Source organism: Sturnira hondurensis, unplaced genomic scaffold, assembly GCF_014824575.4.
Source record: "Sturnira hondurensis isolate 20B ecotype Veracruz unplaced genomic scaffold, ASM1482457v3 Scaffold0009314, whole genome shotgun sequence".
Lineage (NCBI taxonomy): Eukaryota > Metazoa > Chordata > Mammalia > Chiroptera > Phyllostomidae > Sturnira > Sturnira hondurensis.
The window spans coordinates 2,620,644-2,635,771 of NW_028081945.1; the positions used below are offsets into that span (position 1 = coordinate 2,620,644).

At 38.1% G+C, this 15,128-nt stretch overlaps 1 protein-coding gene across 2 annotated transcripts in view; it reads left to right on the forward strand.

The window, feature by feature from the left end:
* Positions 1 to 15,128, forward strand: part of RELN (reelin) — a 577,463-nt gene that overhangs the window by 76,825 nt on the left and 485,510 nt on the right. For both annotated transcript variants that reach the window (XM_037057079.1, XM_037057081.1), the window contains exon 2: positions 3,750 to 3,860. In XM_037057079.1, the coding sequence (XP_036912974.1) occupies positions 3,750 to 3,860 (111 nt within the window). The remainder of the gene's footprint in view (positions 1 to 3,749; positions 3,861 to 15,128) is intronic.

Genomic DNA, 15,128 nt, shown 5'->3' on the forward strand with positions numbered 1-15,128 from the left:
TTAGAGTCTCTTTGCTTTAAATACCATCCATAAACTGACTACTCCCAAATTTCAATCCCTGGTCCAGATCTCTTCATGTATCTCTTTACATATACTCCAGACATATGTCAAGCTGCTCTTCAGCATCTCCAGTTGGATATCTAAAAGGAGACATCTCAACCTCAGCATAACCAGAACTGAACACCCACCCCATTCCTCAAGGCTGCTTCTGCTGTGGCCTTCCCCAACTCAGTTGATGGTATCACCAGCTTTCCTGCTGCTCAGACTAAAAACCCGAGTCAACTTTGGAATCACCCTCTCCCATACCCTAAATCTAGTCCATCAGTAAATCCTGCTGGCTCTGCCTTTCAGTCATATCCAGAATCTTGCCACTTATACCATGTGCTGAGCTACCAATATCTCTCCATGGATTATTGCATTAGACATCAATTTGGTCTCCCTGGTTCTACCCTCCTCTCTCTACAGCCTCTTTTCAGTGTAAGTGTCAGAGAATGGGGGAAAAGGTACAGGGAATAAAAAGCATAAATGGTAGGTACAAAATAGGGGGAGGTTAAGAATAGTGTAGGAAATGAAGAAGCCAAAGAACTTATATGTGCAACCCATGGACATGAACTAAGGGTGTTGGGAGAGAACTTCGGAGGGCAGAGGAGTGCAGTATGGAGGGAAATAAAGGGGATGGGAAAAATGGGACAACGTAATAGTGTAACCAATAAAATTTATTTTAAAAAATAGTCAGAGGAATTCTTTTAAAATATGTGTCAGGTTATGTCACTCCTCTGCTTACAACTTTCTAATGTTCTAAGTCAAAGTCTTTACAATTGCCTACATGGTCCTATGTGATCAGTCTCCATTTCTCCTTTGTTCTCATCTCCTTTTGCCCTCCTCCTGGCACTCCACTCCAGCCACATTAGCCTCTGTGGTGTAGCTCAGATAAGCCAAGTCTTCACAGTAATCCTTTCCTCTGCCTTGGACTCTCATCCTTCACATACCTGAAGTGCTAATTCCCTCACCTCCTTCAAGTCTTAGCTTATTCCTTAACCACACTATTTAGAGTTACAAATAATGCCCTGTCTCCCTACCCCCACAATCCCCACATTCACAATATCCCATATTTAGTTCTACTTCACCCCTTTGTTTCTATAAGTAATTATTACCTTTAATACATTATACTGATTTACTTGCAGCAGTTTTTGTTTTTATCTTTACTGGCAGTCTCATTCTGCAAAATGGAAACACCACCAAGGCAGGTATCTTAAGTGTCTGGAACAATTCATGACAATTTTGGGTGTTCAAAAAATGTGTATTAAAATATTTATTAAGGAATAACTTATTCTTACAAAAGTGTACACGTTTGTCTCATATACAACTAATTTCTGGAGGAAAAATATGTTGTAAATCCTAGACTTCATATGTCACATGAATCCCACTTGGAAAAGCCACGTGGAAAGAAAAGAAGACAGAGAAATTGGTTATTTATATGTTTAAAATGTTTTCCAGAATGCAAGACAAATCAATGCAGAGACCTAGAGGCAGCCAAAGAAATCTGCCCAAACAGCAGAGCAACTTAAGTACTTGTGTACATATTCTCACGTGCTGTGTGTTTATACAAACCATCCAGAGAAAAGATTCCCTGTTAGAAACTGATTATAATCTATTTCTCGACCTGCTAGAGTTGAGAATTCAATGGATTTTGAAGGAAAAATTGTATTTGTATTTGGAAAATGGTTGCTCTCTTGACACTGTGCAACAGCATTCCTTTCTCCTCTTTATACAGAAGTGATGCATCATCTATATGTGAACTGCTAATGCGTATCTTTTTGTTAAGGAAGAGTAAGTGTTGCCCAGACTCATATAGGACACAAGACATTACTTTCTGACCACCATGTTTTCTTTTACTCAAAAAAGAGAATGAGTCCAGGAGGACCTGAGACACAGCATTGGAGTCCAGAGGTCTTGAACAGAAAGTGACTTGGTTCTAACACCCTTAGATGGGGCCCAGGAGCCGTTTAAACTCTTTTGACCTAAGTCAAGGTGAACTCACTGAACCAAAGGATGAAGGCATCAGTAGACCAGTTGTGCAAACTCTGGGGTAAACAAATCAGAGGACTGATGGTTAGGGTGTGATTCTGTAGATGAGATTTAGACTCTGAGAGATTCAGTGATTTTGCTCAAGAATGTGTAGCAGCAGATGAGTGCTCAGTGTGCAGATCCATCTCTTACCCAGCCCAGACCTTTGTGCACCATGACATGGGGTCACCTCCTGGCTATCCTTGGTCTTCTTTCTCTCTAATAACAGTGATATTAACTCCTATTGCTTTCACTTTCCTTTTCTTCAAATAATCCTCATGAATGTAAATTATCTGGGAAAGAGGTTATTAAATAAGGGTTTGGCCACAGCCACTTTGCCCCCTTGGGATATGGGGAACACAGAAAGGAAAGGGGAGAGAAGCCAGGTTAAACAGCATCAGAAATTTTTTAGATACCATTTTAGATGGTATCAGATGGCTCTGGACAGGTTCTGAACTGTTTTGTGCCATGAATTCCTTATTCATATCCTGGGGGTAACAATAGTATGCCCTTTATAAAGATGTTTCAATAATGAAATGAGATAATGCATGTTAACTACTCAGCTCCATGCCTAGCTGAGTGGTTTACTTGTAGTTTAATATGCCATTACTCAAAATATTAACTATTATTAAAGGACATGAAGGTGATTTACTCCAACACCCAATATCATTTTGGAGATAGCACGAGGTCGGGCTAGTCTAATGATATATGCATCTTGTTCTATTCTTCATAATATGGATGTTTCAGACCATTCAGCTGTACTCACTAGATATCTTGGAGTTTAATTTAAACATTCTCATCAAAGTTAATGTGACTTTTCTTATTGCCACCAAGCATTAATGATAGCCTTATACTATATACTACCAAAATAATATTACCTTCTTGCATCTGCTTCCTACAAATGACATCATCTTGATCTTAAAACCAATGCAGGAGAAAATATTATGTCAAGGAGGAAAATACAATCAATTTTTAGGATTGGTGAGCAAGATAAAATTGTAAAAAGCCAAACCTGAGTAGCATACAGATACATTTAATAAACCTTTTCTTCCCAGGAACACCCTGATTTTCTGGTTATGAATCCTCTTGTATTCATTTTGTAGACTTTGGCGTAAAACTTAAAAAACACAGGGGTCTTTCTCTCTTGTTTTGATAAGGAAAAGGGCTCACTGTCTTTATGCAAATTAGTCTGCTTTTGTCAAAAAGCTTCAGGAACTCATCTATGAAATGTAGACTCACAATAAGTGCAACTTACTGATCTTCTTTCAGCTGATGTAAGATTGTTTCCCACAGTATAGAATACTTAAAACAAAAAGTGTTTCATCACGATGCCAAAACTCCAGCAATGTCTCTGACTGCCTTCAGGGGTGTTCGTGGAGGTGGGGAAACTAGCTATTCAATACTTCATTATTTTTAGATGATTTTGCACATAGCTAGGGAAAGTGCAAATGAATGCGAATAAGACTGATGTACTAAATTTAGGACTAGCAATTATAGACATGGAGTTCTGAGCTTCATTTTGCTCTTCTGTAATTTGTAATATGTATAAAGAAAATACTAACTAGTGATAGCATAAAAATTAATATGAGTAAAAATTTTGACAATGTCTGACACTCAGAAATGTATCTCATTATCCTGACTGTATTAATTGAGGTTTCTTTTCTTTTCCCCCTGTATTTCAGTGACTATTTCAACAAGCACCTTTTTTGATGGCTTGCTGGTGACAGGACTCTACACATCTACAAGTGTGCAGGCTGCACAGAGCATTGGAGGTTCCAATGCTTTTGGATTTGGTAAGCTATCCTGGCATAAGAAATCAATAACTATCAATTTTTTACACAGACTTCTTATATTTTAAATAATCTCTTTTAAAATATTAAGCATTTATTATTTCAGAGAAAATAATCTGAAGTGATTTTTTTGTGTTTGCTTCTGAAGTTGGGTGACTTGAAATAAGCCACATAAATGTGCAGCCAACCATGCATGGTCTTGGTGTGACCATCTAGATCCCTCTCTCCATCCTCTGCCACTATTACATTTGGCCCTGTGGGTTCATGGAAGATTCTCTGTGCTGTCATTTAGGTTGCTAGAATTGGAATTCACTTTGGTGCCCATGCAGTTATTCAGTATCTGATTTTTATAAACAGTTACTAAAATCCTGGAGTAGGTGAAAACTGTCATGTTAAGTTTGGCAAATAAGCATTCAGTATTACACACAGAAGATAGTAACAATGTTTAAATGATTGGATTCCATGAGTATTCATAAAAGAATGTGATTTAATATTTAAGGCATTTATATGGAGTCATTGTCCTTAAATCAAAGGCACGTTATGTTACTTTTTAAAGTATTTTTATTGATTATGCTATTACAGTTTTCCCAATTTTCCCCCTTTATATCCCCCCTACACTCTGACCCCCTAACCATCCAGCATTCCCCCCACTTAGTTCATGTCCATGGGTTGTACATATAAGTTGTTTGAGTCCTCGGTTTTCTGTACCATTTTTATCTCTCCCCATCTATTTTGGGCCTACCAGTTATGCTTCTTCTTCCCTGTACCTTTCCCCCCAATTCCTCCCTTCCCACTCCCTATGAACTCCCTCTCTGTGATGTCCATTTCTCTGATCCTATTCCTATTCTGGTTGTTGGCTTTGTTTTGTTTTCATTGTTTTTCTTTTCTTTTAGGTTAATTTGTTGATAGTTGTGAGTTTGCTGTCATTTACTGTTCATATTTATATCTTCTTTTTCTTAGATAAGTCCTTTTATGTTTCATATAATAAGAGCTTGGTAATGATGAATTCCTTTAACTTGACCTTATCTGGGAAGCACTTTATCTGCCCTTCCATTCTAAATAAAAGCTTTGCTGGATAGAGTAATCTTGTATGTAGGTCCTTGCCTTTCATGACTTCAAATACTTCTTTCTAGCCCCTTCTTGCCTGTAAGGTGTCTTTGGAGAAATTAGCTGATAGACTTATGGGAACTCATTTGTAGGTAACTGTCTCCTTATCTCTTGCTGTGTTTAGGATTTTCTTTTTGTCTTTAATCTTGGGTAACTTAATGATGATGTGCTCGGTGTATTCCTCTTTGGGTCCAACTTCTTTGGGATTCTCTTGGCTTCCTGGACTTCCTGGAAGTCTATTTCCTTCATGAGATTGGGGAAGTTTTCCTTCATTATTTGTTCAAATAAGCTTCAATTTCTTGTTCTTCTTCTTCTGGCACCCCTGTAATTCATATACTGGAATGTTTCAGGTTGTCCCACAGATTCCTCAGCCTCTCTTCATTTTTTTGGATTCTTGTTTCTTCTTTCTGATCCAATTGGATGTTTATTTTTTTTCTTTTGTTCCAAAGCATTGCTTCAAGTCCTGGTTTCCTTCCTGTCACTGTTGATTCCCTAAATATTTTGCTTTATTTCATTTTTGGTCTTTCATTTGTTCTTTCATATTTTGACCAAGCTCAATCAGGTCTGTGAGCATTTTGATTACCAGAGCTTTAAATTCTCCATCAGATAGGTTTGGCAATCTCCTCATCACTTAGTTTTCTTTCTGAGGTTATGCTCTCTTCTTTCATTTGGGCCATATTTCTTTGTCTTGGGTACCTGTTAAGTTGTAAGGGGGTGGGGCCTTAGTATTCACCCAAGCAGGGCAACTCTCTTTGCTGCACTATAGTGCTGCCTGTGGGGGAGGGACCAGAGCCTGCTCATCTCTAGTGCACTTTTCAATGAACTCTCCAGTGAGACTGTGAGAAACTCCCACTGCAGCATCCCCAGCTATAACCCACAGTCAGCTGTGAGTCTCAGTTTTCCCCTTAAGTCAGCCCCTTCCATACAGCCCACTGAGCTCAGCAGCCAGCCTAAGGTATTTTGGAGTCTGCCCACTTAGTCTGGGCCCTACTGGTCTGGTTGTTCTGGTTGATTTTTTCTTTAATTCCTTGGTTGTGAGAGTTCCATGAAGTTTGATTTTCTTGCGCTTCTGGTTGTTTATTGATTTTAGATTGGTTGTTATCCTCCTTTTGGTTGTGTGAAGAAGCAAAGGGTTTCTACCTACACCTGCATCTTGGCTGGAACTTCCCCGGTAGGTTACTTAAGCGGAGAGACTGAAGGCTACACAATGGTCATTGATCCTTCAGTTTGGAAATCTCTACTTTACTCATAATCTGTAATATCTGTAAACTTGTCAAACTGAAATCAAGCAGACTCTATTAAGCACCAAAAATGCAAATTTGCTATATTACTCTATATAGGACATGAAATCCCTGGTCTTCCTCTAGTATTGGAAAGCTATAAAAGACTTCCTGTATTGATGTGAGAATTGCATTATCAAAGGCGGTCCTGAGTTCAAGATTTTATTTTTTCTGGGGAATTTATTAAATAAATAATTTATACTACTTTTGATATATGAAAGAGTACCTCTTCCGTGACAGCTCCAGTTATGCCCAAGTGACTTACTCATTGATGTCAGAATAATAATGTTGATGCTGCATTGTCAGACTGCTGGCCCAAGATGAGCTTCACAGCTTAGGGCTTAAAGGAATCTATAAGTCATTTATTCACTATGCTAAATCACTTGACATTGAGAATTTGCCTTATTTTTAAAAGATCCCAGCCCTGGCTGGTGTAGCTCAGTGGATTGAGCACAGGCCTGCAAACCACACAATCGAGGTTCCATTCCCAGTCAGGGCACATGCCTGGGTTGCAGGCCAGTTCCCGGTTCCCGGCAGGGGACGCATGAGAGGCAACCATACATTGATATTTCTCTCTCTCTCTCCTTCCCTTCCCCTCTAAGATAAAGAAATAAGATTTACAGTCTGTTGGTAACTACTTCTAAGGTCTAATCCTCAAGAAAAAAAGCTTCTCCAGCACACAGTTATGATAAAAACACTAAGCAAAGTGGGAATAGAGGAAGCATTACTCAACATAATGGAAACCATATATAAGAAACCTACAACCGCCCTGGCTGGTGTAGCTCAGTGGGTTGAGCACGGGCCTGTGAACCAGATGATCGCGGTTCCATTCCCAGTCAGGAAACATGCTTGGGCTGCAGGCCAGTTTCCGACAGGGGCCAGTTCCCTGCAGGGGATGCACGAGAGGCAACCATACATTGATGTTTCTTTCTTTCCCCTCTCCTTCCCTTCCCCTCTAAAAAGATAAATAAATAAAATATTTAAAAAAAGAATCATACAACCAATATTATACTCAATGGGCAAAAAATAAAAGCTTTCCCCCTAAGATCAGGAACAAGACAAGGGTGTTCACTTTCACCACTCCCATTCAACATAATATTGGAAATTTTAGCCACAGCAATGTGACAACAAAAAGAAATGGCGTCCAAATTGGAAAACAGGAAGTAAAAGTGTCATTATTTTTAGATGACATGATAGTGTACATACAAAACCCTATGGTCTGTACCAGAAAACTAGGCATAATAAGTGAATTTGGCAAAATAGTGGCATACAAAGTCAATATTCAGAAATTGATGGCATCTTTGTACAACAACAATGAAGTATCACAAAGAGAAACTAAGAAAAATATCCCATTTACTATAGCAACAAGGAAAATGAAGTAACTAGGAATAAATTTAACCAAGGAGGTAAAAGAGCTTTACTCAGGAAAATGGCAGAACATTGAAGAAAGAAGTGAAGGAAGACACAAATAAATGGAAGGATATACTGTTTTCATGGATTGGAAGAATTAACATCATTAAAATGTCCATATTACCCAAAGCAATCTATAAATTCAATGCAATTCCTGTAAAAATATCAATGGTGCATTTCACAGATCTAGAATAAATATTTCAAATTTGGTTCCAATTTATATGGAACCAAAAAAGACCCAAAATAGCCTCAGCAATCTTGAGAAAGAAGAACATGGTAGGAGGGATAACAATACCTGATATGAAACTGCACTATAAGACCACTGTAATCAAAACAGTCTGGTACTGGTGTAAGAGTGGACACAGATCAATGGAATGGAATAGAGAGCTCAGAAATAAAACCATGACTATATGGTCAATTAATATTTGATAAGTAGGGAAGGAACATACAATAGAGTAAAAATATCCTCTTTAATAAATAGTGTTGGGAGAACTAGACTGGTAGATGCAAAAATAAAACAAAGCAAAAAAATTATACCACCAACTTACACCATATACTAGAATAAACTCAAAATGGATAAAAATTAAATATAAATCATGACACTATAAAAGTCATAGAGGGGATGTGGGATGGTGGAGGAGAGCAAAGGGGAAAAATTTGGGACAATGCTGATAAAATGACAAAAAATAATTAAAAAATGAAAAATTCTTCTTAGGTTTAAAAATTCCATTTATTTAGCCCCACTCTTTTTGTGCTCTGCAGAGGTGAAAGGTCAGTTATAATTATATAGGTAAGTAATATACAAAGTGGGGAAATAGGTACATAATTTACAATTGTTTGTATGGAAAATAATATAGTAAATCATAAATAATAGACAGGAAATTTTCAGATGTTCCATGTAGCAATATATTTGCTGATATATCTCCTAGGGCAAGGGAGATAAAGGAAAAAATAAACAAATTGGACATCAAACTAAAAAGCTTCTGCATGGCTAAAGAAAGCATTATCAAAATAAAAAAGGAACTGACCATATGGAATAGCATACTTGTCAATGATACATTGGATAAAGGTTTAATGTCCAAAATATGTAAAGAACTCACATAACTCAATACCAGGGAGACAAACAACCCAATTCAAACATTGGCAAAGGACCTGAATACACACTTCTTCAAGAAGGCCATTCAAATGGTCCATAGACCTATGAAAAGATATTCAATATCACTAGACATCAGAGAGATGCAAATTAAAACCACAATGAGGAATCACCTCACACTGGTTAGAATGGCTATCATTAGCAAATCAAGAAACAACAAGAACTGGTGAGGGTGTGAAAAAAAGGGAACCCTAGAACACTGTTGGTCGGAATGCACACTTGTGTAGCCACTGTGGAAAACAGTATGGATTTCCTCAAAAAATTTGAAATGGAACTGCCATTTACCCCATGATTTTCCTGCTGGGAATATACCCTAAGAATCCCAAATCACTAGTTCAAAAGAACTTATGTATTCCTATATTCATAGCAGAATTATTTATAATATCCAAGTGCTGGAAATAGCCTAAGTGCCCATCAGTGAATGAATGGATCAAAAAACTGTGGTACATCTGCATAATGGAATATTACGGAGCAGAAAGAGAAAAGGAACTCCTACTTTTTGTGACAGCATGGATGGAAATGGAGAATATTATGCTAAGTGAAATAAGTCAGTTGGTGAAAGACAAATACCATATGATCTCACCTATAAGAGGAATCTAATCAACAAAATAAACTGATGAACAAAATAGAGCCACAGGCATGGAAATGTGGAACAGACTGACAGTGGCCAGAGGGGAGTGGGGAGGGGGATAATGGTGGAAAGAAGGGGAAGGGACGAGTCAAAGAACATGTATGAATGACCCACAGACATGAACAACAGTGTGGTGATTGACTGCAGGAGTAGGGATGTGGGATGGGTGGAGGAGAGAAAAGGGGGAAAAACTGGGACAACTGTAATAAAATAACAAAAAATAATTAAAAAATGGAAAATTCTTCTTAGGTTTAAAAATTCCATTTATTTAGCCCCACTCTTTTTGTGCTCTGCAGAGGTGAAAGGTCAGTTATAATTACATAGGTAATATACAAGGTGGGGAAATAGGTACATAATTTACAGTTGTTTGCATGGAAAATAATGTAGTAAATCATAAATAATAATACAAGAATAAACTTTGTTTCTTGTACTAACAACTGTAAACCTACTTTTGTCCCACCCTGTCTATAACATACTACTACCTCTTATGTTACAACAGTACCCACTAGTAGGATTGCCAGATTTAACAAAAATTTACTAGAGACCCAGTTAAATTTGAATGTGTGTATGTGATATATATATATGTGTGTGTGTGTGTGTGTGTGTATAGATATGTATATATATTAGTATAAGAATGCAATATTTGGGTTATGATATCCTGGCTTCTACCATAGCCCAGTTAAATCAAAACCTGTGGGACTGAGGCTTGGGCATTGGTAATTTTTAAAGTTCCCCAGGTGATTATAATGGTTTTCCAGGGCTAAGAACCACTGCACTGGATTAGCCCAGTATCCAGCAGCATCTGTATCAATGGCAACTTATAAGTAAAGAGTTCCGGGCCTTACTCTAGACTTAGTGATTTATATCCCATACAGGTGGGACTCAGTTATCAATTTTCAATAAGCACTCCAGGTGACTGGTACATACTAAAGTTTGAGAACCATTCATCTCAATTAATTAAATGAGAGAGACAGAGATTATTCCAATGACCATGTAAATATATAATAGGAAATCTTGCTAAAGGCTAGCTAGCTAGGAGAAGTACGCAGTGCTGGGAAAGCGTAGGAAAGAGAAACTGATCTAACCTGCGGTAAAATAGGATGTAGTTAGGAAAAGCTTCCCTGAGGAAATGGTATTGAGCTGAGATGTGGAGAATGAGTAGAAATTGGTTAGCTAAAGATCTGTGGAAGTTGGTGTACAGGTTACCTGAAGGAGGAAACAGTAGATCTGAAGGTCTCAGGGTGGGAAGAGACTAGCTATGTTCTTACTGGTTCAGGCATCAAGAGGGAAGTGATAAGGCTGCATAAGGAGGTCTGAGCCAGACCATTCAGAATCTTGAGAAGGGGAAGCTATTGAGGACTTTAGGCTGAGAAGTAACTTGAGCAGGTTTTCATCTTAAAAAGATCACTCTGCGGTCAGCATGGAGAACAAACTGTAGGGTCCAGGAGTGAATACAGAAAGACTGATATGCTGAAAGGTTCTGATGTGATAGGGCATGTGAGGAGTCCAAGTGGAGGCTGGCATTGTCAATGAGAAGGAATGGTATATGGAGGGGTAAAGTTTGGGCTGTGGAGTCACATAAACCTGCTTGCAGATTCAGTCCCCAATTATATTAGTCACGTACTTCAGCCAAATTGCTTAACTTTTCTAAGCTTAATTTCCTCATCTATGAAAAGGTGATGATAATGATACCTGCTCCATAAGATGTCCAGTAGTCATGAGGATTAAAGGAATTGGTTTACATAAAGCCCTAGCACATAGAAAATACTCAGTAAAACTCGGTATTCCAAAATTATAAATCTTGGTAACCAAAGCAGCTGATTTTCTCAGTCTGGAACTTTTATATACTTTCTTTGAGGAAAAAGAAATATTCTCAGGTGGAATTAATCTGGAGTTTACAGATCCATATGTTTTGAGAAGACTTTGCCAAATGAAGTAACTATCATTTGTCACAATGAACACTTTAAGTGAGGAAAATCATTAAATATCATTCATAAGTATGTTGTAACCACATTTGGAAGTACATATGAAATGAATGTATCATACTGCCTCAGACTTTAGCTAGTTAAGCTTGACAAAAACCTAAAAATGAAATTGTTAGAAATTATTTAGGACACCCAGGCTTTGAGATACTTTGTGTGTTTGTGACTCTAAAAGCTATAAACACAGTTTCACTTCAATTAGAATGTATTCTGATTAGCCCAAATTGTAAATAGTCTTCCCATCGTGGGTAATTGAGATGGTCTGAAGAGGGTTCTGAGCTTGAAGCTCTCTGATGGTGGTCTGATTTCCATAATAAAATGCTCAGGTGGCCATTTTCATATGGTCACTGGCCATTTTTATAGGACATGATTTTTATATGGATGGATAGATACATGAGACCTTTTTAAAGTTTCAGTAGTATCCAAAGAACTGTGTATTTATGTGATAGTGGTAAATTACCTTAATAATGAAATTAAACCACAATGAGATACCACTTTACACCGATCAGAATGGCCACCATAAACAAAGCAACAGACAACAAGTGTTGGAGAGGTTGTGGAGAAAAGGGGACCCTAGTGCACTGTTGGTGGGATTGCAGACTGATTCAGACACTGTGGAAAACAGTATGGAATTTCTTCAGGAAACTAAAAATGGAATTGCCTTTTGACCCAGCAATTTCACTGATGGGATTATACCCTAAGAACTCTGAAACGACAGTTCAAAAGAACCTATGCACCCCAATGTTCATAGCAGTACAATTTACAATAGCCAAGTGCTGGAAGCAACCTAAGTGCCTATCAGTACATGAATGCATCAAAAAACTATGGTGCATTTACACAATGGAGCAGAAAGAAAGAAGGAGTTCCTACCCTTTGCAACAGCATGGGTGGATCTGGAGAGGATTATGCTAAGTGAAATAAGTCAGGTGGTGAAAGACAAATACCGCATGATCTTACCTATAAATGCAACCTAATCAACAAGGCAAACAATCAAGCAACGTATAACCAGAAACATTGAAATTAAGAACAAATGGACAGTAACCAGAGGGGATGTGGGAGGGGATAATGGAGGGGAAAGATGGAAGGGTTTTCAGGAACATGTATAAAGGGCACATGGACAAAACCAAAATGGGGTAAAATCAAGGGTGGGAAATGGGGATGACTGGCATGAGGGGGAGTGGTGGGGGGGAAATGGAGACAATGGTACTTGAACAGCAATAAAAAAGTATGAAAATAATTTTTAAGAGATGAAAAGAAATAAAAAATAGAAAAATAAAAAATAAAGAAATTTAATAAATACCTGAATATTGTTAACAGAGTTAATCTTCATAAATAATGCTTTAAAATATATTTTATTGATTATGTTATTACAGTTGTCCCAATTTTTCCCCCTTTGCCCCCTACACCTGGTATTCCCCTTCCCTTCAGCAATTCACCCCCTTAGTTTATGTCCATGGATCACACATATAAATTATTTGGCTTCTCCATTTCCTATACTATTCTTAACTTCCACCTCCCTATTTTGTACCTACCAATTATATTTCTTAATCCCTGCTCCTTTTCCCCCATTCTCTCCCTTCCTCCTCCCATGATAACCCTCCAAGTGATCTCCATATCTATGATTCTGTTCCTATTCTCATTGTTTGCTTAGTTTGTTTGTTTTTTTTTAGAGTCAGTTGTTGATTGTTTTGAATTTGTTGCCCTTTTAATTTACATAGTTTTGATCTTCTTTTTCTTAAATAAGTTTCTTTAATATTTCATGTAAATGAAAGCCAATAATGGCTTGGTGATGATGAAGTCCTTTAGCTATACCCGGTCTGGGAAGTACTTTATGTGCCCTTCCATTCTAAATGATAGCTTTGCTGCATGGAGTAATCTAGGTGGTAGGTCCTTGCTTTTCATCACCTTGAATATTTCTTGCCAATCCCTTCTTGCCTACAAATTTTCTTTTGAGAAATCAATTGATAGTCTTTGTAGGTAACCCTCTTCTTTTCTCTTGCTGCTTTGAAGATTCTCTCTTTACCTTTTACTTTTGGTGTTTTAATTATGATGTGTCTTGTTGTGGTCCTCTTTGGGTCCAACTTGTTTGGGATTCTCTGTGCTTCCTGGACTTGTATGTCTATTTCCTTCACCAAATTAGGGAAGTTCTCCTTCATTATTTTTTCAGATATGTTTTCAATTTCTTGCTCTTCCTCTTCTCCTTCTGGTATCCTAATGATTCAGATGTTGGTATGTTTAAAGTCCCATAGGTTCCTAAGCCTATCCTCATTTTTTAAAAATTCTTTTCTTTTCCTGCTGTTCTGATTGAATGCTTTTTTCTTCCTTGTGTTCCTAAACTGTTAGTGTGATTCTATGGTACTATTAGTATCCTGTAGATTTTATTTCACTTAGGGTAACTTTCCTTTCTTCCCTATGTTTTTGCTGTACTCAATGAATTCTTTGAGCATCCTGATTACCAATGTTTTGAAATCTGCATCTGATAGGTTGGTTATCCCCATTTTATTTAGTTCTTTTTCTGGGATTTTGTTCTGTTCTTTCATTTGGGCCATATTTCTTTGTCTCCTCTACTCAGCAGCCTCCCTGTGTTTGTTTCAGTGTATTAGGTAGATCTGCTTTGACTCCATTGTAAAAGATACTTGCAAATTGAGGTGGTGCCTTAGGTAATTGCCATGGTGGAGTAACTCACTACCACTTTGTGGCTGTGTGTGGGGGAAGGGATCAAAAAGGGGACAATGCTGCCTCCTGGCTTCTGGAGATTTTTCCCAGAACTTGCTCCATTTCCGGTCACTTCACCCACTTCCCATATGTGAATCCCATATGTGAATCATGCCCTTCCAGATGTTGCCCTGGTGGTGAATCCCAGAGTGGATGGGTTTTCATACATTCTAACTCCATGTGGGCCCTTTAAAAGGACTCTCCTGAAAATCCAGCAGTTTCTTCCACCACTCCAATCCCCACTGATTTTTACAGCCAGAATGTATTGGGATTTATTTTCCTGGAACCCTGGACTCTGTGGTCTGGCCTAGGGCTGTGATTGCATTGCTCCCAAGGTGTCCCTCCTTATCCTTATCCACCACACATGAATGTGGGATTGCCCATTTTACCACTACTGTGGTTACCCCTCCACACCACACTGGGTCTCTGTGCCTTTCCATCTGTTTCTATGGACCCACCCCTTCTACCTGTGTGGATGAATGTGCCTTTTTAAATCCTGGTTGTCAGACTTTCATACAGCTCAATTTTCTGATGGTTCTGGCTGTTATTTGTTTCAAGGAATAGTTGCAACTCTCTCTGTGGTTGCATGAGGAGGTGAATTGTGTCTACCTATCCATAAATAATGTTTCTGATGAGTATATAGAACAACTATGCTACATTTACACAGTGAAATGCTATTCATCCATAAAAAAAAAACAAGAAAATTTTACCCTTTGCAATAGTATGGAAGGACCTGGAGAACATTATGCTAAGTGAAATAAGTGAGTCAGAGAAAGACAAGTACCATATGATTTCACTCATATGTGGAATCTAATGAACAAATTGAACTAACAAGCAACAGAAAAACAGACTGTGATAGAGAGACATAGATAGAGAGCAGGCTGACAGCTCTGGGTATGGGTTTGGGGGGGGGCCTGAGGTGTGGAGGGATTGTGCAAAAAAGAGAAAGGACTCATGGACATAAACAACAGTGTGGTGATTGAGGGAGAAAGA